The sequence below is a fragment of the Gobius niger genome (genome assembly GCF_951799975.1).
Source record: "Gobius niger genome assembly, chromosome: 7".
NCBI lineage: Eukaryota > Metazoa > Chordata > Actinopteri > Gobiiformes > Gobiidae > Gobius > Gobius niger.
Window position 1 is genome coordinate 14052822 of NC_136858.1, and position 27667 is coordinate 14080488.

General features: G+C 41.6%; 1 protein-coding gene across 14 annotated transcripts in view; it reads left to right on the forward strand.

The window, feature by feature from the left end:
* The window catches only part of LOC306965446 (calcium-activated potassium channel subunit alpha-1a), a gene marked incomplete at its 3' end in the record, with an annotated part of 143428 nt that overhangs the window by 51123 nt on the left and 64638 nt on the right, over positions 1–27667 (forward strand). For all 14 annotated transcript variants that reach the window (XM_079559874.1, XM_079559880.1, XM_079559877.1 and 11 more), the window contains exons 2-4: positions 28–89; positions 21381–21474; positions 24127–24238. In XM_079559874.1, coding sequence (XP_079416000.1) covers positions 28–89; positions 21381–21474; positions 24127–24238 — 268 coding nt within the window. The remainder of the gene's footprint in view (positions 1–27; positions 90–21380; positions 21475–24126; positions 24239–27667) is intronic.

The following is a 27667-nucleotide window of genomic DNA, read 5'->3' on the forward strand; positions in this document are numbered from 1 at the left end:
GTGTCTTTATCTATCTGTCTCTTGCAGGTGGTGCTGGTGTTTGCGCTGAGCATCGGGGCTCTTGGGATATACTTTATAGACTCCTCAGAGTAAGTAACAATGCTTTGTATTTTACAAAACAAAAAAGCAGAAAGGGAACTTAACAAAAGCACTAAACTTGCAAAAATTCAAAAAACAATTCTATAGGTGACCGCCCATGTTCATAGTCATAATATTTGGAACAGTAGTCATAGTCATTGTAATTTCTTAGAGTCATAGATCTGTTGCAGTAAGTAGTGATATTAGTAGCAGCATGTAAGATAGCACCTTTATTCGTCCCACAGTGGGGAAATAAAGTAGAGCACACATGAGCAGCATTGAATAAAATCGCAAAAAGTGGCAGTGGAACAATTCATTGCAAGTTTGGAACGACCTGTTGTAGAGGCCAGGGGTGCCTGCAGGATTTGGTAGTTGGTAGAGCGGGTCGTCTCGTGATTGGAAAGTCGGGGTTCGAATCCCAGCTCCCGCAAATACACACTGTTGTGTCCTTGGGCAAGACACTTCACCCTCCTTGTCTCCAGTGTCTGCGTACATTGGTGAGTGAATGGGTGACTGGTTCCTTACTGTAAAGCGCTTTGGGCCTGATAAAGGTAGAAAAGCGCTGTAAAAGTTGAGTCCATTTACCATGTATTTATTCAAATGTATGCAAGTATTAGGATTTTAACAGGTCCTTTCCTTGCTTTTTTGTTTACAAACAATGAAACAGCAACTTTGAATTTTTTAAGTGTGGTCCAAACTCATTCTTAACATTGCAATTCTTCACAGGAATGACTTTATAAGCACATTTCACATCCAGGGAGCAATACTGTCACTGTAATGTGAACCACAACTAGTATGCTGGTTAGTGATCAACTCAATGTACAGCACACAAAGATCAAGGACAGGGCCATAAAGGTGTATTTGTGCAGGGGCCCCTGGTGGTGATAATGTTAGAACAGTAGCATTGGCAATAGTGTACTGTGATGAAGTACTAGATCAAAGAGGCAGGAAGTGTTTTCATTTATAGTAGCTTTAGTGTTTGCTATAATAGTTGTGGATGTCGGATGGAGTAGTGTTAGCAAAGTATGAGGAGCATGGATTGCATCATAAGAAGAAAAAAAAAGTCACAGTTGTAGTAGTGAAATAAGATTGCTAGTTAGAATTAACTATATTTGCAACATCAGTAACAACAAGAGTTCTGGTAATGGTATGGCAGTAGGAAAGTACTACATCTTTGAGTAATCAGTCCCAGTATAAGGAGTTTCTGACATAACTACTCCTGAGATTTGCGGTACTCCTCCACCGCTGCTGTGCTTGTGTAAAAATAGTTTGTCATTTACACATCCACGTGCCCCCGATAATCCACCACATTCCTACATAACGTCAAAATGCTAACGTCTATACTTCCCACCCCCGCAAAATTCAGCTACATGCCCTGCACAAACATAGCTTAGTATATCCAGGTCTGAAGATTTGTCAATGGGAGGCCTGTCAGTTGCCATGGTAACAGAGGCAGCAGATAGTGAGGAGGGCGTAGGGAAGTGTGCGTACTGGCACTCACCCAAAGACAGATTGCAGCCCTGGAATCTGTCCAGCAACCACTGCAGCCTCTGCTTTAGGACCACAGCACGGTGTTTCGACTGCTGGGACATGTGTGGAAGCTTATGGTGATATAAGTACATGATGGACCATATAGCCTACATCATTTTACGACTCCTATTGGAATACTGTCTGATTTTGGAAAAGTATCTATTTGCCTTTTTTGATGTTTGTTGTAGACTTGAATGCATTTTTGCCACTTGCTGTTTATTGTGTACATTGACATTTGTGGGAAAACAAACCCCTAAGACCCCATGGAGACATAGTGTATTTAGCTCTCTGCAGAGCACACTATGTTGCCTAATAACTGCAGGCTTTGCGCTTTGCTAAGTGCGACCATTCAATGCAAAGCACTTCATTTTGTTGCCCAGAGCTTCAAAAATGTTTCCTGTGCAAAATTCAGCAATGAAGTCATGCCATAAATCACTTTTTAAGGTTACTGCCTGTAAAGTTGGATTTATTCGCTATTAAATCATGAGACTCCTTTGTGTTTATGCAGCATTAATCCTTTGGTGAAATTAATTTGTTAATGTAATTATGCCACAATATACAGTATCCCAATTAATTTTATGCTATGTGCGTATTTGATTGAAGTCATATTTACGTCATACATTCAGCTTGATAGAGAACATTGCTGAATCACTCGCAATCAGCTCTACCAATCATGCCCAATTGAGAACTGGGACCTTACATCTGGAAGGGGAGGCGGGATGGTTCAAAGGTCTCCCTGAAGACGACAGACTTTGTTGCCTTTGTTGATCAGATTTTAAGTTGGCTCTTTAAGAATCAGACTTTCACCTTGACGTGTTTTATTGACAAAGCGTGGAATAGGGGCAACATACTATATATCATGTGTGAGGTTTTTGTTGTATACAGTATTTCATTGTTGCATTGCAAAGAGGTCTATCAGTCAAGGAATGAATGAATGAATCAACCAACCAACCAACCAACCAACCAACCTACCAAACAACCTACCAATCTACCAAGCTACCAACCAAGCTACCAACCTACCTACCAACCTACCAACCAACCAACCAACCAACCAACCAACCTACCAACCAACCTACCAACCTACCAACCTACCAAACAACCTACCAAGCTACCAACCAAGCTACCAACCAAGCTACCAACCAACCAACCAACCAACAAACCAACCTACCAATCTACCAACCAACCAACCAACCAACCAACCTACCAAACAACCTACCAATCTACCAACCTACCAACCTACCAACCTACCAACCTACCAACCAACCAACCAACCAACCAACCAACCAAGCTACCAACCTACCTACCAACCAACCTACCAACCAACCAAGCTACCAACCAAGCTACCAACCTACCTACCAACCAACCAACCAACCAACCAACCAACCAACCAACCAACCAACCAACCTACCAACCAACCAACCAACCAAGCTACCAACCAAGCTACCAACCTACCAACCAACCAAGCTACCAACCAACCAACCAACCAACCTACCAACCAACCAACCAACCAACCAACCAACCAAGCTACCAACCAAGCTATCAACCTACCTACCAACCAACCTACCAACCAACCAACCAACCAACCAACCAACCTACCAACCTACCAACCTATCTACAGTATTGCATACTACAGTTTCAAGATTACATACAGCATACAGACAACTCTCTTTTTGTGTATCAACCCTTAATTCTGTCCATAGGTAAAGATACTGCACTTCTTTTGTCTGAGTGAGTGTTTACACAAATGCTTTAGGTTTCTTGAAAATCCCTGTAAATGTATCATCATGACAGTATCCACGGGTCCAGAGTGATAAAATATGAAGACAAATGCTAATAGAAATGATGAATTCACAACCAAATAGGCTCTGTGCACAGAATGTTGAATAGCAGATATTATGCTAACTTCCAAACAACTGTCTCCTGTCTGCGTTGTGCCTGCCTGCGGAGACTTAGCTGTGTCTTACATTACACAGTACGTGGTAGAAAACATGCAGCTGTTGGATAATTACTTACAATTTATTTAAAACTTTACTCTGGATGTAATTATTTTATTTTATATGTGTTTATAAGTAAGTGGTTTAGCCCTGATGCTAATTCATCTTAAAATGTGGACAGGAAGTCATCTTTGCCCTACACAGGCCAACAGGAAGTTTCGCTAAAAACATATTCTATATCATTTGAAATGTGAAAAGTCCTCAAAATTATGTCCACAGCAAGAATTAAGTCAGGAATGATTTGTTCATTTGGACAGTGAATGTTGATGGGCATATACAGTGTGAAACTCATGCATGTAAAATACACCACCCCAAGCACACTCATACAGACAAAGTTGGCAAAGTGTCCTGTCCAAGACACAATGACAGTGTGTAGTGGAAGCTGAGACTGAACTCTCTTGAACGCTCTACCACTGCACCTCTGCCGCCCCGATGCGACTGAAACCCATGTATAGAAAAACCCTGAATACAATACTATTTCAAAACTCCATTCAACAAAATCTATCACCATTCCTTACACATTCCTTTTACTTAGCTATTCCCCCATGCCCCGCTGCCTCGCTTGTATGAAGACTATCACCTTTACAGTATAGAGCCTGCGGGCTTGAAATGTTGATTGGAGAGATCCCACAATGCTTTGCTGCTGATACTGTGTGCTGTGAACCATCTTTGAATAATGGCCATCAGGCTGCACTTTCTCACCCGGATACGCTGTCTGTGGACTGTGAAATGATGTCCCCAAGGAGAGAGAGAGACATACACACAGTATATCAGGACGGACTGTGGTTTTACGAAAGTATATCTTAAACATTATTGGACAACACGACTATTAGCCACTGACGGAGAGGAACTACTATAAATATTTTCCCAATACACAGGCCTTTAGCGCTTCAAGTACAAGTGAATGGTCCATGTTCTGACATTGTGGCTTGGGCAAAAGTACACAAACTATGAAATGAAATAAACTATACATTTTCTGCAATGCATGGCCAACAAAATATGAGCTAAGCATGCGTATACCGCAGTGCTGATTTAGTATCAAACAGCAAGTCGCTATCAGCAAAAACAAGAACGCAAATAAAATAAATGTGTGCAGATCCGGAGTGAAGCTTAACTGATCGTTCAGACAGTGTTTTTCTTCTCTTCAACACGGATTATGCTAATGCGGAGGCTTATATGCAAAATATACTGAATTGGAGAGAAGGCTTAGCCCAGCATAAATACTTCATTAGATAATATGCTATAATATTTGATACTATATGCATATTTATAGATATTTGAATAATACAGAGCGTGTAATACATTCTTACACTATTTCTATGGGAGGCTATTCACTCTCTGGGCTTGTCAAGTCATCATACGGATAAAAACCTGCCACCCCTACATTGCTTGTAAACATCATATTTTTTTTCCATTGTAGAAAGTTGTGACAACATTGAAATGGAAGTTGCATCATATATGTGCAACTAGGTCGATGGAAATAATGGTTTGATAGTACTAGTAATTATTCACAGGCCACATTTTCACCTTTTCTTGTTAAGGACACCATTTTGAAGACTTTACAAAGACAACTCTGTGCTCAAAGTGTGTTCATCACGGAGCCATAGATATGCTTGAATGCCGTTCGCACAAAATGAAAGTTTTCACAGTTTTATTCGGTTTCATTCCAACTGCTGCCTGCAGAGGGGGTTCCGGGCCGATTCAAAATCCCAGTCTCACACTCCTTATTGTCTTTTCTTTGCAATTACATTATTTCAATTCTTATAACGTAAAATATAAAAGCTTAGGCACCTTAAAGAAAGTGCTTTAAGCCTAATTTCTGCGCTACAACTGCATTTTATTGCTTTCACCACCCGACATTGTACTCCATTTCAATTCGACCAAAACACACCCATAGCTTCCTCTCTTTGCACCACTTCTAATAACAGCCAGCCAGCCTTTAGCGTCGAGGGAGAGGCGCTATTATAATGTTTACCTTAGAACTCCCTAATCCGTGAGCTTCCTCTCCTCAGGCATGGCCCCGAGTCCACGCCTGTATCTGCCATTAAAGCCTCGCTCGCTCGCCCGCTCCCTCACTCCCTCTCCAAACTCCCAACATGTCACTTTTAATGCGCACATTCTCCAGCGAACTGAGCTGTCATCCCGCCAGCCCTAAAGCCAACCCACGTGGCCAGAGGACTGCACAAACATACGACGATATTGCCTGTCTACGATGTTCTCACTTGGAATTGCCAGTTAGGTGTATGGTCACCGAGACGAGGTGGAAGATACTGTTTTGAGGAGTTTATGCGTTTGGGTTTTGCAACTTTTGTCTTTTGGGGAATCAAACTGTCTCCCCTCTTGTTTATAAAGCAAACCCACTACACCACTGTTGCTTAAATCACACCCCAAACACTCACCATGGCTGATTTTCACTCGAAGGTTTATATGGTGCATGCTTTTTGTTTCTTCTCCCTCGACAAAGTTTTTCAGAAAGCCTGACTAACCATTCGTCACGGTGGCGTTCATGACTAAATCAGCCCTAATTATTGCTTTGAGGGGGACATGTCATCTCACTCGCTGACACATGCTAACAACACCAGAGTCAGGACACTACTGAAGCTGCTAAAGCCATAGACACAGCGAATCGGAAACACGGAACTTGCAATTAAGAAGGAAAAAGCTACAATTATTTTACACGAAATCAGCTCATTCTCTTTATAATATATGTGTATTTGGATATCAGCTACTTATTCCGCTCGGATGCTAGTTTTTCTACGTCGCTCGGTAAAGAATGGATGCTTTAAATTCAGACTTCTTCCCAAATGTTCCGAATGCTCCAGCGCTGACCTTCTCCTCTGTCTGCGCTGCCTCCAAATGTTAATGACTGTTGAAATCAATGGGGCGGATTTATAGGTCACTCCTTTCATGGTTTAGATTCAGAAGGAAACTCCGAGGTGCTGTTGGGTCAGAGGCCTCAGTCTGAAATACTTTGTTCACAGTAGGTCTGTGGTGAGTGACTCATCGTTTGTTTGAGTGAGAGATTTGGCCTTCCAGACCAGTTTATTTTCTTTTGTAAACAAGATGGGAATAATGATACATTCATAACCAAATAATCATTTTAACAGCTTTCAAATGGACCTCATTAGTCAGAAGAGATGTTGATTTTTCTTTGTTTTACTGCAATTTGTCACTTTGTGGAGTATATACGTCCATGTGTGTAGTCATACACCTCGTCATAGTCCTTCAAATAAAGCAGGTCTTGTTTATGGGGTTGTTCACCAAATAGAGACAAGTTTGAACTAAATATAATCTTGTAATGGGCTGAGATCACCTTTAACTAGATTTAATAGTGAAAAAGTGAAACTTGAGCCATGTCTTATGAATAGCAACTTCAAATGAAAGGATGCTAACATTTTGTCCTCCTATTTAGAGTCAAAAAATGTGACAGTGGCTCGGAATCTGTCTATTTAAAAAAGAGATTTGAGGGTTTCATCACGACATTTAATTTTGTGTGCTGGTTTTACTTTTTTTTAAATTGAGCCAACAGTGGCATATGGGTTTGCTGTTCTCCAACCAGCTGGAGGATGGCCAGTTCCAAAGTTCCATGACAGTCCCCTGTCATTGTTTCCTCGGCCAAGACAGCATAATATGTGATTAGGACAGATAGAGCATCTCCACTGGAGCAAAATAGCTTTCACCATTCAAATCTTCCCCTGTTGTCTGTCTTGGCTTAATTTACCCTCTAGTGCAAACATGGATTTTGGCAGCTGGACCATGTTAAAAATACATAACGCGCTGAGAGCATTCAAAATAGTGTCCTTGTCCCTGGGCTCAGAGAGAAGTGCAGTTGTGTGAATGCATGTGGGCAGCAGCTTTCATATCTGTCCCCGGGGGCTCGTGTGCTCTCGCCGGCTAAAACACTGAATAAAAATGTACTTTCCAATGGCAGGCGGCCATTTCCCATGAGCAGAGTTATCCCTCACACAGGTGGGGTTTCCTGCAGGGGCCGAGGTCTGCCGCTCCACATACCTGAGCTCTCTTTATGTGCAGGTGCTTGGGATTCCAAACTCGGGATTTCTGAATGAGGCTCCAACAGGATCATAATAGATAACTGCACTGTTTACATTTGGGCAATTGTATCTAATCAAACTGCGATATAAATTCAATTGCAAATAACTGCAGACATAAGTTTTTATTCTGTGAAAGGAATAGATTGTGTGATGGTACTTTGGGTGTAGAGCTGAGAATCTGGAGATTGTAACTGACGTTGTGATAATTTAAGGCACAATAACTGGAACTAGCTTGCTCAGGTCAGTAGCTTGTATCATGTTTTAGTTTTGCACAAATGCATACTTAAAGATTACGTGGTAAACAGCGAGTAATTGATGAATAAACATCAAGAACAAGTTCTAACCTTTACGTTTGATGTATGTCACGGGAGGAGACTTCTGTGTTCAGAGGTTGCTTTTTTTCTGTCTTGAAGTTAATGGCTAATGATAATTTCATGCATAAATAAATGAAAATACCACAATCTGAACTAATTTGCATAAAAACAACAAGCCTCTTTTAAGTTGTGGTTTCTCGTTAATATTGTCTTTTTTGTTGTTAATTTTCTCTTTTTTTCCTTTTTTCTATAGCTATTTAATTCATCTAATGCTAGCGGACATGTTTTATCTCAGAGCTAACAATAGGCTATATGCACAGGAGTGGATCCACAGTCGGCACTTGCTCATCCTATCTCTATTTCCCTATGAGGTCTTGTCTAAAAACAAAACAAAAAAGCTCAAGATTACATGACAGGCAGTGAGTTATGTTAAAAACATTGCGTCTGGAGCAAAGAATTCACTGGGGGAAACTTTAGTGCGACGCTTGTAGCCAGACATGATCTTCGGTCAGGACCCCAACAATTTCCTGCTTCTTTTATCAGCGCCAAACCAATCATTTCCCCTTATCTGCAGCGACACATGGTTTTTGATGGGTCACACTGAAGCAGACAAGTTCATTAGATAGTTTTTTATGACATCCTATGAGGTCAAAACACAGGGCAGGCTTGCTAAGAAGGCTAGCTAGTTAATGTTCCTGTCTGAATGACCAGTTTGTTATTTTTCTCATCTGAAGGAACTGACTTGGACTGTGTGTGACTTGTGAGCAAATGTGTTAATAAACAAAATCCCCAAGCCAGTGTTTGCTAGCTTTAGTTAGCGTAAGCAAGTGTTAGCTAGCCTAAGTTAGCTCCTGTCAGTTGGTCACACCCACCTTTTAAGTAGGGAATAGAGAAAATGGGACCTTGACTGTGTTGATCACAGTTTCTACAATACATTTTGATGTTTTGTTTTCCGAGTAATTGTCAAGCATCACAAAACAAATATGCTAGACAGAGTTAGCTTAGGAGTCAGGGGGAGCTAGCTAGCTATTACACTGTTAACAATGCGTCGCCTTGAAGTGACGTCAACGAGAAGCTATATCCTACAAGTCTTCCTCCATGTTTTCACTTTCAGCATAAGAACCTCCTGTTTTTTTCTTCCGCAACAGCTATCTCTGCCAAACGGATGCTATTTTGGTGATGTGTTCAATGGGAGGCTGCTGTATCCACTCCCTCCCACATACAGATTTCTTTTTTCACTCTGGCACATCCTTTATCCCTCCCTCCCTCCCCTCCCTATTTTTCTCCGCTGCTCCCCTGGAACACTCGGGTAATGTAGGCCAGTCTCCATGGGCAGCTCTCTCAGGGATGCCCTTGTTTCTGCTCCACTTCTGAGCCTATTCTCTGTCACAGTCACATGTACACACCACACTGCACTGTCACGTTACAGAGCGGGGAGCCACATTTAGAGGGGCGATGTTTAAATGTACCTCCTACTTTGTAATGATATGCCCCACAATGCACAGTTTTACGTGATTGAAACAGTTATTTAAACTCTAAACTCACGGTTATTGGAGTATTCGCAGTGGGGAAACAGGATTGCCAGGCCTCAGCCGCCAAACCCTCCCAAAAATATCTGAAAAAAAATAGCGGACATACCACACGCCCTCATTAACAGAGCCCATGCTCCTCCGGTGATGCGGAACCGCCCCATTGTGCTGAAAGAGCAGCTCTGAGACCTTTGGATTTGAGATATTCTCATGTGAAATAGTGACTTTCATCAAGAAATAAGCTTAAAATGGCCTATTTTGCATAGATAGCAGATATAAAAAACAAAACAAATAGACGCACAAATTTTTTTCACCCGCGGCAAGGCCTAAAGCTACCCGATTCTGTAGTTTAACCTGGCAACCCTGCTGGGAAAGAACATATAAATACTCAGAGACATACAGCAAGGTGGGTAAAGTCGCTAATATTGTGTTTGACTGTATAAAACAAAACACTGGACTGATTCTGTATTTGTTTTAGGTTTGTCTATGGTTCGCAATTTCTGCTAAACTTTGTGTGCAAATAATTCCCTCGACTCTTCTTCTTTCTTACGCAACTCTGCACAGGGCTTAGTCACTTATTATTCACCCATGATGTCTTACACGCGGTGGCCAAGGGCAGTGGTGGGCAAGTTTGCTTGGTCGGCTGTTTTTTTGTTTTGTTCAAGCTTCCCCGCTATGACCTAAACTGCTTGTTCTTGTCTTGAGTCCAAACTTTCCCTCGACTCCTTAACTCCACTCTCCTCCATGCCCTGCCTTTGTCATGTCCTCCTCTCACGGCCTGTAATTCAACCACTGAAGCGCAATCGATGATGTCCCTGAAAAAGACACAGCGCCTAATGCCTAATTAATGGGGTAAGGTGAGAAATATGGCCGCCCTTTGAGACCGGCCTGGCAGCCCGGCGATGAGGGACGGTCTATATATACGCATCTATCTTTCACTACGGCCTGCGACGGAGGGGCGCTACAGCAGACCGGCTGCACGCATGGAAATTAGCATGCTTTGATGGATTTTTTTTTTTTTTCTAAGCTGGTATACAACAGCTGGCACGGACATTTGCTTTAAGAATCTCCTTATAGCCGCGCGCACATGTCGGGGTATTTGCGTGATGGATCGAGGTTGCGTCCCAATCGTGAGCCAGGCTGTTGCCCTTTGTTGCAAATGAAGACAAACCACTAATGAGTTAAATCACCGGTGGGATAATTAAGAGTCACAGTGCAATTTGAGACATTTTTTCCAGCACAACACTAATGGTCGGATTCATCAAAGTCACCGGAGTAATGAAAAGGCATTGGTTCTAGTTGCGTTGCACACGGCCTGTGCTAAAGGCTACCGCATATATATCGAAGATAATGAACAAATAAACCTACAGCTACCCATCGATTTAATATTGTACCACTTTGCATCGCCGCGTGTGTTTGTAATTGACTTTTTGCGTGCTTATTTCTGTTGATTACTGGGAAAAATAACTGCTAATTTGCCCGACTGACCCAACGAAGATGAATGAATGGCGAATGAGGGGAATGCTACATAGTATTTGTAACCGTTTTCCCAATTGAGCGCAGACAGTTTTCTTGCAGCGGAAGAAAATGCTTGTAATTGATTTGTGCTTCTTTCTTTTATTAACCGGGAGTGTCCTTACAAGGCTTCAGAATCTCGCTCGCAGTAGATCTATGAAGTATGAGCCGGCATTTAAGTTGCTATGCCATCAGCATTTCCCAGTAACAAGCGTGCTTTCCTGACCAGCTGGGGGTGTAATTTTCAACCTATTATAATAATAATAATAATAATGCCTTACACTTGTAATGCGCTTTACAAGCCTGTATTAACAAGTTTCTCAAAGCGCTACATTGTCGTCATTATTCATTCACTCCATACTCGGTGGTGATAAGCTACTGTTGTAGCCACAGCTGCCCTGGGGTAAACTGACGGAAGCGAGGCAACCAGTCTGCGCCATCGGCCCCTCCGACCACCACCAACCACTCACTCACACACCACATTCACCCCAGGCTTCCTGGTGTTACCAAACGGTCTCCCATCCAAGTACCGACCAGGTTATTATGACATGCCGTAGCATAAATAGAGATCAATTTCAAATCTCTGCAATTTGACCCTAATACTGTATAGTACACTGCCTGACAAAAAAAAAAAGGTTGCCATCTGGTTTCAACAAACTGTTATGATCTGGGGTTGCTGCAGTTGGTCAGGTCTAGGTTCAGCAAAGATTGAGATCAGCTGACGACCTGAACATCCTGAATGACCAGGTTATTCCATCAATGGATTTCTTCTTCCCTGATGACATGGGCATAGTCCAAGCTGACAATGCTAGGATTCATTGGTCTCACATTGTGAAAGAGCGGTTCAGGAGACATAAAAAAGAAATAACCGCGATTAATCACAATAAATCGTTATTTTTACAATTATATTAATCATTAATACTTGACATGAAACACTCGAATTTAAAGCATTTCATTTACCAAATATTCACAGTTTCATAATTCTATAGGAAAAGCCCAACAGCTTATAACGGGGATCTCCAACCAGTAGCTCTCCAGCTCTTTCTTCAGGTGCTAAACATTTTGAACAGAGTCTGCAAACCTTTAGTACATAAAGTAGAGTACTGTATTTTCCACACTTAAGTCGCACTTTTGTCATTGTTTGGCAGGGGTTACGCCTTCTACTCCGGAGCGACTCATATGTGATTTTTCCATTTTTTAAAAATTCAAATATATAATTTCACACGCCGATAGAGGGCACTGCAGGCCAATCAAGCAGCAGAAAGTGAGCGAGTGAGCGAGGAACTTATTCTTCCTGCAATGAAGAAAAAAAAAGAAGCTAATCACGGGCTAAAAGTTAGATGGCCACAGCTGGAGGAACGAGTTCTTAAATGAGAGCTTGAACAGCGTGCTGCTGGGAGAGGCTTGTCAGCAGTGCAGTTACGCCTCCGTCCCCAAGTAGTTGCTAAGGCGATTATTCAGAAGTGACATCGAGAATTAACATTTCAATTTAGTGATTTGGAGTGAGATGGAGAGTTTGGTATGTTCTTTATGCTATAGTTATCTGAACTGTTTATGTTAAGATTTAGTCCATTGTTTTTGCTTCATGTAGCTAACCATCAATGTGTTACGTTAGCAAACCGTACGCCTCTTCAGCCTGTTGTTTTTTTCTTCCTTAGGCATTTTTGGCTAGTGCGTCTTATACTCTGGAGCGATTTATAGTCCGGAAAATACGGTAATTCTATAGGAAAAGGCCAACAGCTTATAACAGGGATCTCCAACCAGTAGTTCTCCTGCTCTTTCTTGGTCACTCGCCCAAGGCTTTCAACATTTCTACGTGCGTTTTATAAGTCACATTTTAGATACATTTTCTTTGGGTGCTGAACATTTTGAACAGAATCTGCAAACCATAAGCACATAAAGTAGAGTATAAGGACAAAATTAAAGTCATTTTTGTTGAAATAGCATAATTAGACAAGCCTCTTTGATGCATAAGTAGGTCTGTGTCGCTTTTGTTACATAAAGGTACCTCATGGACCCCTGGCTTACAATTCGTGATTACTGCACTAATTATTTTTTTCAATTAATCGTGAGTTAAAGCTATAACTTTGACATCCCCTCCCTGTGGTCTTTATCTGGGCTGTGGACGAAGCCTTTCGGATGAGAGGCAAAACGTTCGACGCTTCAACAACAGAGTACAGAAGATGACTCAAGAAGTTTCTTTGAAGATGGACAATTCCTGTACAACTGAGAGCCTACACAGACATCCCAAATAAGCGTCCAAAATAGTATATAACGTGACTATTATCCCACCAATTACTGTTAAGCGCTAAATTCCTGATCAAAACAACTCAGGGGATCAACTTTTTTAACTTGCTTTTTTTGCCACTTTATTGCACTCCCTTTTCAACTCCCAGTGTTTAATTTATGTTCTGTGTCATTTTCCTCCATAATTGTTACTGTGACTGGAATAAACATAGTGTGCATGTGTGGGTGCTGCCATTCTTCCACAGATGCAGCTGACAGTTTGTGATTCTGTGAGCAAAATACTCCATCACAAAGGCGGCATTGATGTTGGGCATCTGATCACCAACTGGGTTTGAACACGGCGTCAACAAAAATATGATCTGTCTTTTGTTAGGCTTAGATCAGGCCAGATTGCTTATTTTAGACAAAAAAACAAGTAAGTACTCTATATTTTTAGTATTTTTTTCTTGTTTAAAAGTGGTAGCTTTGTGTTTGGAGGTAGAAACGTGAATCTACATTTTTGTTAGCTCTTTCCGCTCTCTGCTGGTGTTATGTTGCTAACAGCCGTGCTATAAAAGCCGTTATCAGTCAAGGGTCATTAGACATTCAATAGTTTCATGTTTTCTCTGGCGCTGACTTTCTAGTCAAGTGGATGAAGCGCAGATAAAATTCAGGGCTAGAATTACTGCTAGCATTGCAAATATCAAAGTTAAAACTCTATCAACACATCACAAATGTCATATAAACATCTGCAAAGTGTCTGCTGGTCAGTATCACTGCACTAATCTTGAAACTAAACTATTGTATTAACTATTATTAACTATATTAAGTTGTCATTTTATGCTCACTACTGCCACCTCAGGTCTTACACGTAACTGCAGTATCTATATTAAAGGATCAGGCCACCGTTTTTCCATACTGAGATATGTTCTTGCCTGAGCTTAGACAAGTTGATGCGTACCTCTCTGGTCTTTGTGAGTGCCCGTGGAAGAGCTTGGTCACTTCTAACTTCACCCCATTTGGAGCCATAGGAATATACTGGGAGAGGCCAAATGCTAGCAACATCTTTGGTCTTTTTGCATGACTGAGGGCACACAGTTCTTCCATACTGTGATATGTTCTTACCTGAGCTTAGACGAGTTGATACGTTCCTGTCTGGTCTTTGTGCGTGCCCGTGAAAGAGCGTGGTAGCTTCCAACTTCACGCCCGCTTGGAGCTAGAGGAATATATTGGGAGAGGCCAAATGCTAACAACAATCTTTGGTCGTTTTGCGTAACTGAGGGCACGCACAAAGACCAGACAGTTACGCATCAACTCGTCTAAGCTCAGGCAAGAACATATCTCAGTATGGAAAAATGGTGCCCCCTGCTGGCTAGCTGTATTTGTTGGAAACGCTCTAATTTTGGCATAAATTGAAAGTTTGTGCCCATCTCGACTGAGATTCTTTGAACTTCAGAATGATAAATCCAAACGCAGGTTCCTTGGCGGCAGATTATCTCCAATTGTTGAATAGACAAGGGATGCGGATCACACGTTGCCGCGGCTGAATAAATTAGCAACAATTTGAAGTGTCATTTCTTCCACAGTAACTGCCCTTGCAAAGCTTCCCTGTTGTTTTTTTCTGCCGTTACAAAACAGCAGAAATGACTGTTCGGAGGCTGTGTGTTGTTTACGTTCACGTGATCTCCCAGACACGCCGGGCTATTTTTATCTTCCCCTCTACAGTTAAGTGTGTTTGTGCCCTTGTGAAAGCTCCAAGTATGTGTTATTTTAGTCACGGTGCCCTGACCTAAATCAATCACTTAAGTAATAACCTGGCCTCCTTCAGCGCTCCCTCTTACTCACCGCACTCGTACTGTTGTAACGCCGCTAAATGTGGATATATTTCTATATTTATGCCGCACATTGGGGATTGGCTGTGTGGGATGAGCTGCATTTAGGCTGTGCGTCTGTCTGAAGATGGGGAGGACGGGCTGAGAAGACAGAAGCTGTTGTTTTGACAAGAAAAAATGGAGTATAATCTTTCTGATTCTCAATCTCTTGCAAAGATAGGTGTTCTGTTGCTACAGTGACCTCTGGGGGCGTACAAGCAATTCTTATGATTGTTATTGTTAAAGGAAAGCTTTATAAACTAAATTCCGCTGTCAAATTTAAGAGTATTTTATTGCATTTAACCCAAACTATTGTCTTTTTACCAATGGATTGGAGTTTAAGGGCGTAGCTTTGGCCATCCTGGTCCCCACGCCTCACTCTGCCTCTGAATGTTACAGGTCACAGAGAATGAGCTGTAATTGCGGACTCGGGGGCTAACCTTGCTATCACTCCTGCTGCTCGCCAAGGTCACGCGCGGGTCATTAGAAGGCCCCTCCTGCTGACTAACCAGAGGTGTCCGCCGCTATTTTTAGAACCGCATCCCGTGTTGCCCTGGTGAACAAATGGTGCGTATACCCTCCTGCCTGGTGGGTTAATGCCGGGGTTAGCACAAGGGAAGACGTAACATCCTTCAATGGACCTGTACGCTCCGCGGCCAGCCCCCAAGCTCCCCGCTGCTGTGTGCATCTGCGCTTTTTTTAATGGCCAGCTTCCCATCTGAAAAGACCGGGTTCAAGAGTGAAGGGCTGTAATGGTGCGCACACATTTGCTATTTCTATAAGAGGCCTGAAGGTTTGCCAGGAAAAGGGGATGAAAGGGACTGGTGGTGGGGAAATTTACATTCAGACCAGAGTCATAGGAAATCAACTCTACTGTGTCTCGTAGTGGTCGATAAAAATTATGGATACGTTTATTTACTTTCTAGTACACATTCTGTCAGTAATAATGGGCAACTTCTCACAGATGGTTAGGAGTACCTAGCTGGAGGATGATCCTACTTTCTATGTTTTAGTTGACGGTGGAAACTGGAGCCACCAGATTCAAACCACCCAGACATGGAAGGGCGAGAGAGGGGGTGATGGCAGACAATAGCTTTTTCCCGGATCTTCTTTCTGACATTGGAAACCATTGTGCCACCAATGTCTGAAGTTCACTCACATGCTCATTTTAAAATGTCAAAAGTTAATGTGCTTAACAAAGTGATCATCCTCTACATCCTCTTTGGAACACAAGACGACAATGAGTTGCCTCCTCTTGGTCCTGTCTCGAGTAGTGTGCTTTTCCCGTCCCATATTAGCTCGGCAGTCGTGGTACGCCGCCATATTGTTCTTGGGCGGCCCAGGTGGAGTCCATCTGAGTTTAACTAAGAGATTTTATTGCTCCAAAAGATGTGTCAGATATTCCTGAGGCAACCGTTATGGAAGGGATCGCTCATTTTCATCTTGCCTTGAACCCCCTGCCAACATCCTGAACCTTCGACAAAATGATATTTTCTTTTCCGATGCTCATTGAGGAATTTTGGTGTGTTATACCTTCTACGAAAAGTATTATTGGAATTTTGAACGTGTAATAAATACAGTATATAAAGCAGTAGTCATCACATGTGCTTACCATTCTATTTACAAAGAAACTTCCGAGGGTGCTTTTATAATGAACCAATATTTCTTAACATCAATGGAAAGAGTAACTCCTCATTACGTTGTTGTATTTGTGCTGAAGTTTACTATACAATTCTATTCTACTGAGGATGTGCGTTGCAGTAAGCAGGCATACAGTGACAAAAGAAATCCTTGAGTCGTATGCGAACAATCTATTCACATACAAAAGTACACTGTTGTATATAGCTCCCATTACATGTGGACTGCCGGCTAAAGAGGTATGTCTATCTGCATTAATGTTTGTCCTTGATGAGAAATGAGATGGAAAATAGCACCGCCTATTCTATTACCCAACCACTGCACTAAACAGGCGTTCCAGATTGATCAGCAAAGTCTTCTTCTTGTGCAATATAACGACATATAACTCATGCCTCCACTGTTGGACAAGCTTGATTTCATTCGTTTCAAAAGCCATATTCCTCTTTAGACTTTGGAGCATAGGATAATTCAGTTCTGACTCCACAAAGGTGTTAGCATTGATCGGCTGCAGACTCTGAATTATTTACTCCCCAGTGCCTCTCTGCCACGTGACGCCGGAGACTTCAAACTGCACAAGCTAAAATAAGCCACGCGTGAATCAGGGAGCAGGCAGCGGAACACACAATACTTAGCTAATTACGCCACTATGAATCGGGGGAAGTGCGGATAGATAGACCTTCGGCAATGCTCTGCCAGGGCCTACTGTATTATGTAAATTACTTTTTAAACCATGTTATGCTTGGACTTTTAAAAAGGGAAGTAGGGAAAGCTTGTTATGGGTTTGGTACCTTATCTTTGGCATTCGTACGCTTAGATTGTCTGAGTGTCTTGCCCTCTGCTGGCAATGGTGGGAAGTGAAGCTTTTTCAAAAGAGAAATTAGCAGCATAGTTTTTCGCACTTTATGCTAGCATTCTGATTCTTTTTAGTGAATATGACCGGAAAGAGTCCAATGAAATGGAACTTAAAGAATGTTTTATTGTTGAAAGACTTAACCAAGCAGGGGAAAAGGATTTTATGGTTTTAGAGCCACATACAAACCTAAGCACTTACCGTGTGAATGAAACACATAACTATTCCAGGTGAGATTTCTGTGGTGCAATCATATGAGGAGTACGTTTTGCATCCAATGTCACCTTCACAGGGAAACTGAAAAACGCTTCCAAGTATACGATGGAATATACAGAAAAATGTACACTGGCAGATGGTGCGCGGAGAAGACACCATGTGCGGTGGTCAGTGTGCTGTCCCCCTCCGGCTCTGATGTGGCCTGATTGTGAAGAGCTACTCATCTGAAGTCATGTGACCCAAAGCCACGCCGTGAGTGAGTGTTGGAGATGTTCGTTATTGTTATGAAGACAATGCGGAAAAGGCCAGTGCACGAGATGATGTGGGGTCAGTCAAGAAACATGGCGCTGATGTAGCGTCTCAGCTTAGTTACTGAAAGGGCAGATCGCAATTTCCAATGAGAACGGCTGTGCTCAACACTATTCCACCATACACACTACTATTCCGCCATACACACTCTGAGCTGTCTCTGCCTTCATCACAGGTTGTGTTAACCGTTTAAGAGAACCAAGAAGCAGAATGGCCTCTTGGGAACATCCCATCTTTCATCTTGCTATGCCCTTGCGGACACCAATTTATACCCAATCTATAATTCACACATATGGGATTTCATATGTATCCCTGCCATGGTTATTGCATGTTCACGTCGGCCGTGTATTCTCCATGTACAGCCATGTTACTGTGAAAAAGTAAGTAAAAAAAAAAGTAGTTCTGGCTAGGTGTCTGTGTAAGCGTCAGCCATACGGGAGTTGTCCATCCTAAGTGGATCAATAACATTTATCGAGGAGAGTTTAGCTTAGATTCAAACTTTTTTTTCTCCAATTTTTTTGCCTATTTTAGATCTCCCAAATTAATTTCTAAAGCTTTTAGCCATAACCATGCTCTCATGAAAAATAATGTAAAGCTGGAAGTGTTTTTTATTTCATCCGTGTGTGGTCTGTATAGGAAATAGAGCTGACTTAGTTTTCTGTACATACATACTATATAATATGTTAAAGCTACACCAAACTTAAAGGTATTTTTGTAGAACTTAAAGAGAACAAATATAGGTGTTTTGCTTACCTCTGCAAAGACCTACCTTGTAACTTTACTGTGATCGTGGACTTCTCCATGGAGATGTCGACGAAAGGCAGGTTAAGCCATCTTCTGAGTGTGGCTGCTCATTTGAAGCATGTTTTGTATTGATATTTTTTAGGGGTATTTTTGATATTAATAATCCAAAATGTTACGCAGTGTGCCTTTAAATGTAGGGCAGGGGTGTCAAACTAATTTTCTACTCCTATGGCGGGTCACGGGCCACATATAATGTAAACAGGAAAATACTATTTTTATTATACTAAACATTTTTCAGTAGATTCATAATAATTTTACAAGCCTGTGTCACAAGTTTACTATTGTCGTCACAAAAGCCCTGGGGCAGACTGACCATTTACCACATGGCTATAATGTTATATTTATATCCTGATCTCTTATTAGAGCTGAGCCCCATTCTTTGGGTTGCCAGATCATATGATCTTATTTCTACCTCACAAACGTTTGCCTTTTATGTTTTGCTGTATGAAGCTATACTATATTTATGCCATATCTATCTGCTCACAGTGAGTGAATCAAGGCAGAAATGAGCCCATATGTCGGAATGAAAAATGGCCTATATGCCGCTGGTTATTGCTTTGTTGAGAGCGCCCACTCGATAATTATTAATCATCAAGGTAAACATGAGGATAGATCGGGTGACTGGCTAGACACACCGTAACAAATTTATCATCCAGAGGCCCACTTTAAGCCTTCTCTCTCTCTCTTGCAACTGTCATACCCACCGTGGCAATGTTATTCCGTGACAGGCGTGTGAATAATTTATGCAGCTTGCCACATCAAAAAGGCACGCAGTATCGGAATGCTGCAGTTAATTTTTGGCTTGTTTTATCTTCATGTCACAGACTCCAGTGCCAGTGAGTTGAACTTGCAGTGGAGGGGGAAATTTGGGTATGCTGTAAGGACAGGAATATGTGTTGTTGTTTATGACCAATGTAATAAAGGTTGTTCCCTTGCATTGTAGTGTGGACTTTTGGTCACTCTATGGTTCACTCGAGGCAAATTTGGTGCAATAATTTAGGTTTTGTTATTTTTTCCGCCCAATTGTGCAACATGTAACAGAAACTACTAAGAAAATAAATAAGGGAATGCAGAAAAAAAAATAGGAATGAGATAAAATAAGAATAAACTAGATATCAAATTTGCTAAACTCTGAATACTGTTTATAAAGTATAAACAATATATAAATCGACACATAGTGCAAGTTGTGTTTTTCTGCTCATTTAAAAATGTTAGCCCAGTGTTTTGTACATGAATTACTTTTACTTATTCCTAAGAGCCGGTAAGCAGTATACAAGATTATAGACTTGTAATTTTCTTAGTTTCAATGCTTGTGTTGGTGTAAGTAATACAGTGCTTGGTATCGGATTGGATCCACTGGTATCACCCATTGCTACTTTTTGAATCTTCCCAATATGAAAAACATTCCTCAAGTCAAGTGGAGCTTTGTGGGGACTATTGTTGTTATGTCTTTCTCTTCTGCTCTTGAAACACGTGACATCCACTGACATTAGCTGCTCTGTGTTTTAAAGTTCAGACACAGTCATCAGACTTGTTCTAAGGCACTCTTCACAGGGTTCGCAACATCGCTACTAACACATTTCCAGATAAAGACTAGCACTCCATTGGTGTTTTTGTTGTTGTGAATTTTTTACACTTAAAGGGATATTTCAGGATTTTTGACATAGGGCCTCAGTTCTTATATTTGAAGAGTTTCATGGCGCTAGGCTAAGGCTAGCGCATTTCTATGATATCAGCCAGCCTGCATTAAAAACAGTGTGACCCGCTCCACAGTGCACCTGAGGCAAATCACTTATAACGCCAGACTAATGATATAAATGTCTGTGTCGATAGAGTAATGTTAACCATTTTGCATGTAAAATACCTTATATTTGAGCAGCATCAGCTTCTTGGTTGTGTAGGCTATGCAGCAGTGGAGTGATCTGCTAGAAAATAGTCCCTCAAAATGCGATCATTCATGTGATGAAAGGTCAGTTATATTCCAAAAATGAATTTATCGACACAGACATTTATATGGTTAGTCTGGTGTTATAAGTGATTTGCCTCCGGTGCACTGTGGAGTGGGTCAGACTGTTTTTAATGCAGGCTCGCTGATACCATAGAAATGCGCTAGCCTTGCACTAGCCTAGCGCCACGAAACTGTTCAAATATAAGAACTGCATGAATTACAATAAAAAATATCTCCAGAAATCAGCAACACTCTGGATAACTGGGAAATGAGGCCCTATGTAAAAAATCCTGAAACATCCCTTTAAAGGCTACAGTGTGTTCAGAATCAATAGATAGATGTGCACCCTTTGAGAAATGCTTACTTTCTCCTTCTATTGTGTCCAGTTGAATTTCCATTGTCGCATACAAGCCTTTTGTGTCCTATTGATGATCAATGCACTGGCATTGTATTATTCTATACCATGTTGTTACAATCTAACACTGCATTTCTGTTGTGTTTTTCAGCCCTATAGAATCCTGCCAGAACTTCTACAAAGACTTCACGTTACAGATCGACATGGCCTTCAACGTCTTCTTCCTGCTATACTTTGGTCTGCGGGTAAGCGAGCACAGTTACTTCTCAATCAAGAAAGATCTCAACATTTAGTAATTTATTTGTTTGCCGAACACACAAACTCACCAACACATGCGCCCGTGATCAATGACACCAACACTGAGTCAGTGCTGCCTTGAAAAATGATTATGTATGCGAGTGACAAAGCAACACAATGAGCAAATCGTATGCTAGCACTACTGAGTGTACTTGTCTGCCATGTAACTGTCTTCTGATTTGGATAATATGCTTATTGCGTTCACATTTTAATCGCCTCAGCTACCACAGAAAAGAGTAAACAGCTGAAAAGTATTGTTATTGTTCTTTTTAGTGATTGACAGTTGAAACTTTATTTTTTGTCACTTCCTCTTTGAACTATAATTGTATAGAGTTACAATAACAAACGCAATCCGACGCACAGCAGGTTTCCTTTGCTCACTTTTATAATGTATTCCGTAACTGCTTCTCACCTCCTGTCGCTTCCACCAAAACTGACAAGCGACAGCCGAAAAAAGTCAACATTTTTCCGCCGAGCATTATTATCATTCCGCAAAGTGAAGCAAATACGCCCACAGCCATCATAAAAATTCAAAATCCTTGGATGAGAACTTCCACGTTCAATCACTTTCAAGCTTATACATCGTTTTTATTCTTGAAAAGTTCAGTTAAGCACCGGCGACCTTGATACATATGCACAAGGACGCTTTTAAAGATCTGTTTTTTTTAATGCTGCATAGAGAGAGAGAAAAAAAAGGATGGGAAAAGTCAAACTTGAATGGCTGACGAAAAGCCGTTCTCAGTAGTTTTTTTGGAATAACAATGTGATGATGAGTCACCACAACTTCGCAGCACAAAGGCCCTTTCCTTTACACATAAGCTCCCGCCCACTGCAGCCGCCCACCCATCTCGCTCTCCTCGAACTAGTGCCGCAATCTTACCAATCGCAGCCTTCAAACGGTCCACGGCTTGAATGAATGATTACATAGCCTCAAATGTCTTCATGCTGTTGCCGTACAATCACAAGTAGGTTTATGGCAGCACTTGGGCTGTCGCAATTATTGATAAATATTGCATCTGCATTCTCTACACCTACAAATAAATGCTAATGCCAATCCCTTTGTGTTAAGATATGTATCTGAACCCTTCTGAATCAAAATGTAACCCCATATGATTATGCGTTCAGCACAGATGGCACTTTTGCATGCTAATTATTATCTAAAATAAAATCTCAAAAGTCCTCTACATTCTGGAATAATATTACCAGGCTTTAATACCGCACAATTTTGGTCGATGGGTTGACAACAGTTAAGAACTTCTTGTTGACTCATAATTAGCGATGTCTGGTAAGCTAATGCTAAAGGCTTTAGGAGAATGACATTGAACAGGCGACAGAATTCTGAAAAAGTTCGCCTGAGTAGCCGGCTTGCTAACTGTGTGCATACGTGTGGACCAATGGCCGCTGTTTGCTTTGCTTCGTGACCGCTACGCTAGGGGCCGCCATTACCCGCCATTGCTGTAGTAAGGCCAAATATGGGCAGCAAAACAAGCTAGTTTTGCAGTAGAAAGCATTTCACTTTACACACGTTCTAAGCAACTGTAAAGCCTGGTTTCTAAATTTTAAAACTTTCTACATTGAAATATTGCTCCGGTTAGTTACAATTAAAGAAACCAGGCTGGTTTTCGTAAGGAACATTTTAGAAATCTCGTATACTAATGAGGGCCAGACTTTGATAAACAACCCGTTAGCATTAGAGCTAATGGCTCTTGCGCGGTTACGACCGAACTACGTGCCCCGCGAGTCAGAGCTGGGTAGGAGGAGTCTATAAATCCGCCATAGATTCCCTTTCGAACGTGGTCATTATGGCAAATGGGAAGGAGTGAGCGGACAATGTATTATTTTTTACAGTCTATGGTGTGGACCAAATGTCGTTTGTATGTTCTTTATTTCTATGACCAACACCGTTTACTGCATGTGGCTAATGCTACAGCTAGCAGCTCAAATCAATCAAGTGAAACCTTGTGATTACTGTAAGTCGCCAGTCATGTGACGCCAGGTGTTAGCCTATCAATAAACACGACTGATCCAGCGTGGCTTAGTTGCGTCTGATGTGTCCATGGTTGCATCCCATACGTCCCATTGCGAGTGTCCCGATCGCGGCCTCCAATCCCCGAATGTGACGCCATTTTTCACACGATAATGTCTGTGGAGGCTCTGCTTGATAAAAATGTGTATGTCATCCATTTGATGTTTTCACTTAGGCTTAAGTGTGCAAGGAGTACTTTGGCTGAACACACAATAAAAAAAATCTCCATCTCCCACAACAGTTTAGCGTCTTTCCAGGCCTCAAAATTGGCTCAGTTGGTGGGAGCGTTCGCCCGCCTTATCTACACTATAGATGAATGCAGCGTCTGAGTGAGTGGTTGGTGTTGGTGCTTTTGTCAGCTTGTAAAGCGCAGTACAAATGTAAGCCATTACTATTATTACATTACCGTCAGAAAGCCCCGAGGCAGTAGCGCACCACCACCGAGTGTGATGAATGACTGAATAAAAGCAATGTAAAGTGCTTTGAGAATCTTGATGAGGCACAATACAAATCCAAGACAACAAGTAAACTAATAATAACAATAATATGATCAAATGTTATGCTTTTCTTGCAGTTTATAGCAGCCAACGACAAGCTGTGGTTCTGGCTAGAGGTCAACTCAGTGGTGGACTTCTTCACCGTTCCTCCTGTGTTCGTCTCCGTCTACCTAAACCGAAGTTGGCTCGGTAAGGATTGCAACTTTCCATCTTTCTCTTCTTTCTTTTTTTTTTTCTCCAAACTTTTTTTTATTATTTTTTTTATCAAGACTTTTCATCTCTCCCTTTTATTCACCCTCACTCTCTCGGCACACGTCACCCGGGCTTTCATCACTCTCTTCCTCCTCCTCCACACTGTCTCTTCATTCACTTAGATTGTGTCTCCGGGGCCCCCCTCATGGCTTGGGGCGGCACTCAGCTTCCCCTCATCATTGGAACTGACAGGGCTGGGTTTGCTCTGATGTTGCAGGGAAGCTCAGTGGCGCGGCAAAATAGTCGGGCTTGAGTCAGTGGGTGAGCGGCAAGAGTGAATCGCAATCAAAGCAAAATTGGAATTAGTGAAACCACAAAAGAGGTGACAGAAACGAGATCCATGTTCTGAATTAAACCGTTTGGATTGAATTTATTCCGAAAACCTATAGGGTCTGCTATAGGCACCTATACTGGGCGAAGGTGCCTATAGCAGTGGAACATTTTTACCAAGGTAGGGTATGTATGTACAAATATACAAAACACAAATATCCACAGACTTGGACGAGTGAATGAACATTAGCTTTTCAACAACGATGCACGTTTTGTAGCAGCAGAGTCGCTGAATGGGAAAATACCCCAAGTTGCCTTACATAATGACCTACTTTTGTCAGTGTGGTACAAAGGCCTAGATATAGAGCCAATGTAGCTTGTGGGTAGATTGTGCACGCCTCCCCCAACCCATCCTCGCTAACTGCTACTAGCTTAAGATAAGCTTCTAAACAAATGTACTCTGTCAGAGAATCAATGAACAGCTATTAAGCCGCTATTGACAAGCTAAAAATCACTAATCGGAGGTCTCAATAGCTAGACACCTGTTGACGCTAAAAGATATTTTTGTTCAAACAGAAAAGATGAGGGATAGGATTCTCCTACTCCTTCTTTTCCTCCTACATCCAACCTATAGCATTCAAGAGCTATCTTAAATCAAGGAAATCTTACATAAGCTGAAATGTTTTATTTATTGACTATGTATTTATTTGTTCATATGTTCAACTGTATATAATTTGTCACGACTTTGTGTTTTAAATCAGGGATGCATGATATATTGGCAAGTTATCATTATTGCAAGGTTAAATGAAGCAATATCGCAAGAAGCCAAAAAATATCTCAATGTCACTGAATCCTTCCTCATTTATCTTTTCTGTTTTCCCTTCCCATCAAAATTTGTGCCAAAATTGCGGTTAAAATTGCACAGTGTAAGCCCAGTTTTAGACACGAGACACAAAATAGGACTAAAACAGAACTAAATAGGACAAAAAAATAGATTGAAGGGGGTTGCCAGTGCTATAGTGGCCTTAAACTGTAAACGTCTGCTGTATCGTGGACGAGCCTCCATTTATCACAAGCTAAAGTTGGAAGGAGAGCTAAAAAAAAGGAATGAGAAAGGAAAACACGATTTCAAATCACTGAACCACACTTAACGATGGTTTACAAACTACACCACACCCATGTATTTCCCAAACTGAACATTTTTAACTCAATTTGACACCAGCTGTATTAGCAAGACGGCGGTTGCTGTTGGTGATGTAATGCGCAGCCGCCTCCTCCTCTGCAGAGCTGTGTCTTGATGGGGATGATGAAAGACAGTGAAACGGCCCGGCTCTGCCTTCTGACGCTCTCCCCTGAATAATTACCTGTGATCATTTAATATCCTGCTTCTGCACCGCTACATGTCCGGACTTACAGGCTTGAAACGGATTGCTAGAACTGCACTGTGGATAAAAGAGCACTGAAATAGCATTTATTGCTTTTGAAATGTGCCCCACATGTCTCTCTTCTTTGTTTTTGTTTTTAAATAGAGTGTTAGAAATAGAACAGTATACCTGCTGTGGTGATGTTTTAGGGATTCTATTGTCTGACCTTTGTACATTTACCCTTTCTTTTATATTTACTTCTATTAGATCCATATGCATACATAGTGCGTTGAATACATATATGTACAGCACATAACACATTACTAACAACTTAATGTACATAAAGAAATACTAGTAAACAGCACATTTATAAGTATTAAAGATGGCTCAAACAGATTGCCAGCAAAAGCGATAGTTTTCCTCTTCAAAGGTAAACTTTTCATCCCCGTCCTGGTCCTCTGGCAGCTCCTCGCTGTTTCTGTTTTGCCCATTGACGACTTAGCGCAACTTTGTGGCTGATTTTACATCAGATCGGCAGATCCTCTTCCCGGGCCGCACATCTTTCTGTTTTCTTTGTCTGAGTGATTTCCTGGGCTTGATCTGACAGGCGCTGCAGCAGTCCGGAATTTTTCCCCAGAATGGCTAATTCTCCTGTCTTTTATTAAAATCGCAATTGCACTAAAATTTGATTAATTGTCCAGCCCTACCATTACGCATGCAAAACTCCACAGTGGAGACAATTTGAGCGTCGGAAATCTGACAAAGGCGTATGAACGAGATTAAGACGAGCTGTCGTAGCAATAAAGGGCACACGTTTTGAGCTCTGGAGATGGTGTACTGAAGCACGCACAGATTTTTAGTAATAGCTCAAGTAAGTTGATTTGGCATAATGCACAACCTTAATCCTCATTTAAATTAAACTTTCTGATTCAAAAGGTCCAATTGTAAGATACTGCTGGAGAATAGAATGCAAATAACAATGTTGCCAATCAAAACATACGGCTTGAAGCTTACAGTAGATCCACTTCTCATGTGGAGTCTTTAAACATATTGAATTGGACTGGGACAGGGAAACGTGTTTGTAATAACACGTCGCCTGTTTACATGCTTGCATCATCCTTCTCCATTTCACTCTTTAAATGTCTTAATAATAACGGTGCCTGGCCCCTGTGGATGTCCCTCCGTGCTTTCTCTCCTCCCAGGAAGGATAGATTTCCAGTAACCAATGAGCTAATCTATAACCCGCGCTGCTTTAATTAAGTTAGGTGTTTCTTCTACCAGCGTTGTTTGCAATAAACAGCTAGCAATTGTGTCATATTGGTTGGGTTCACTTTTCAGGACAGGGTGATGTTTCAGTTGGATGGACAGCTTTTCATTTTATTATTTTTGAAGAAAGGCGATGGATGATTGCTAGAGATCAGGTCCATCGACTATATAAATTATAGTATGTGGCTTTAAGTCCTCTCATCGACAAAACGCTTATTCCCTACTCCATAAAGCAACAGGAGGCAAAAGCAGGCACCAGAATCCCGTGCCTCGCCCGTGGATAGGCTCTTCCGTGGCGTCATACGAACCCAACCCCATAGACTTCCACCTTCCCGCTTTTTCTCGGTGCACATGTAGTTCTGGTGTGGCCGCATGACAAAAGTTCACTAATAGAGGTTTTGACCTGGGTCCCGCTGAAGTGAGGCCTCCCACTCACTGCACTAGGCAAACTATACTGTGCGCTGTA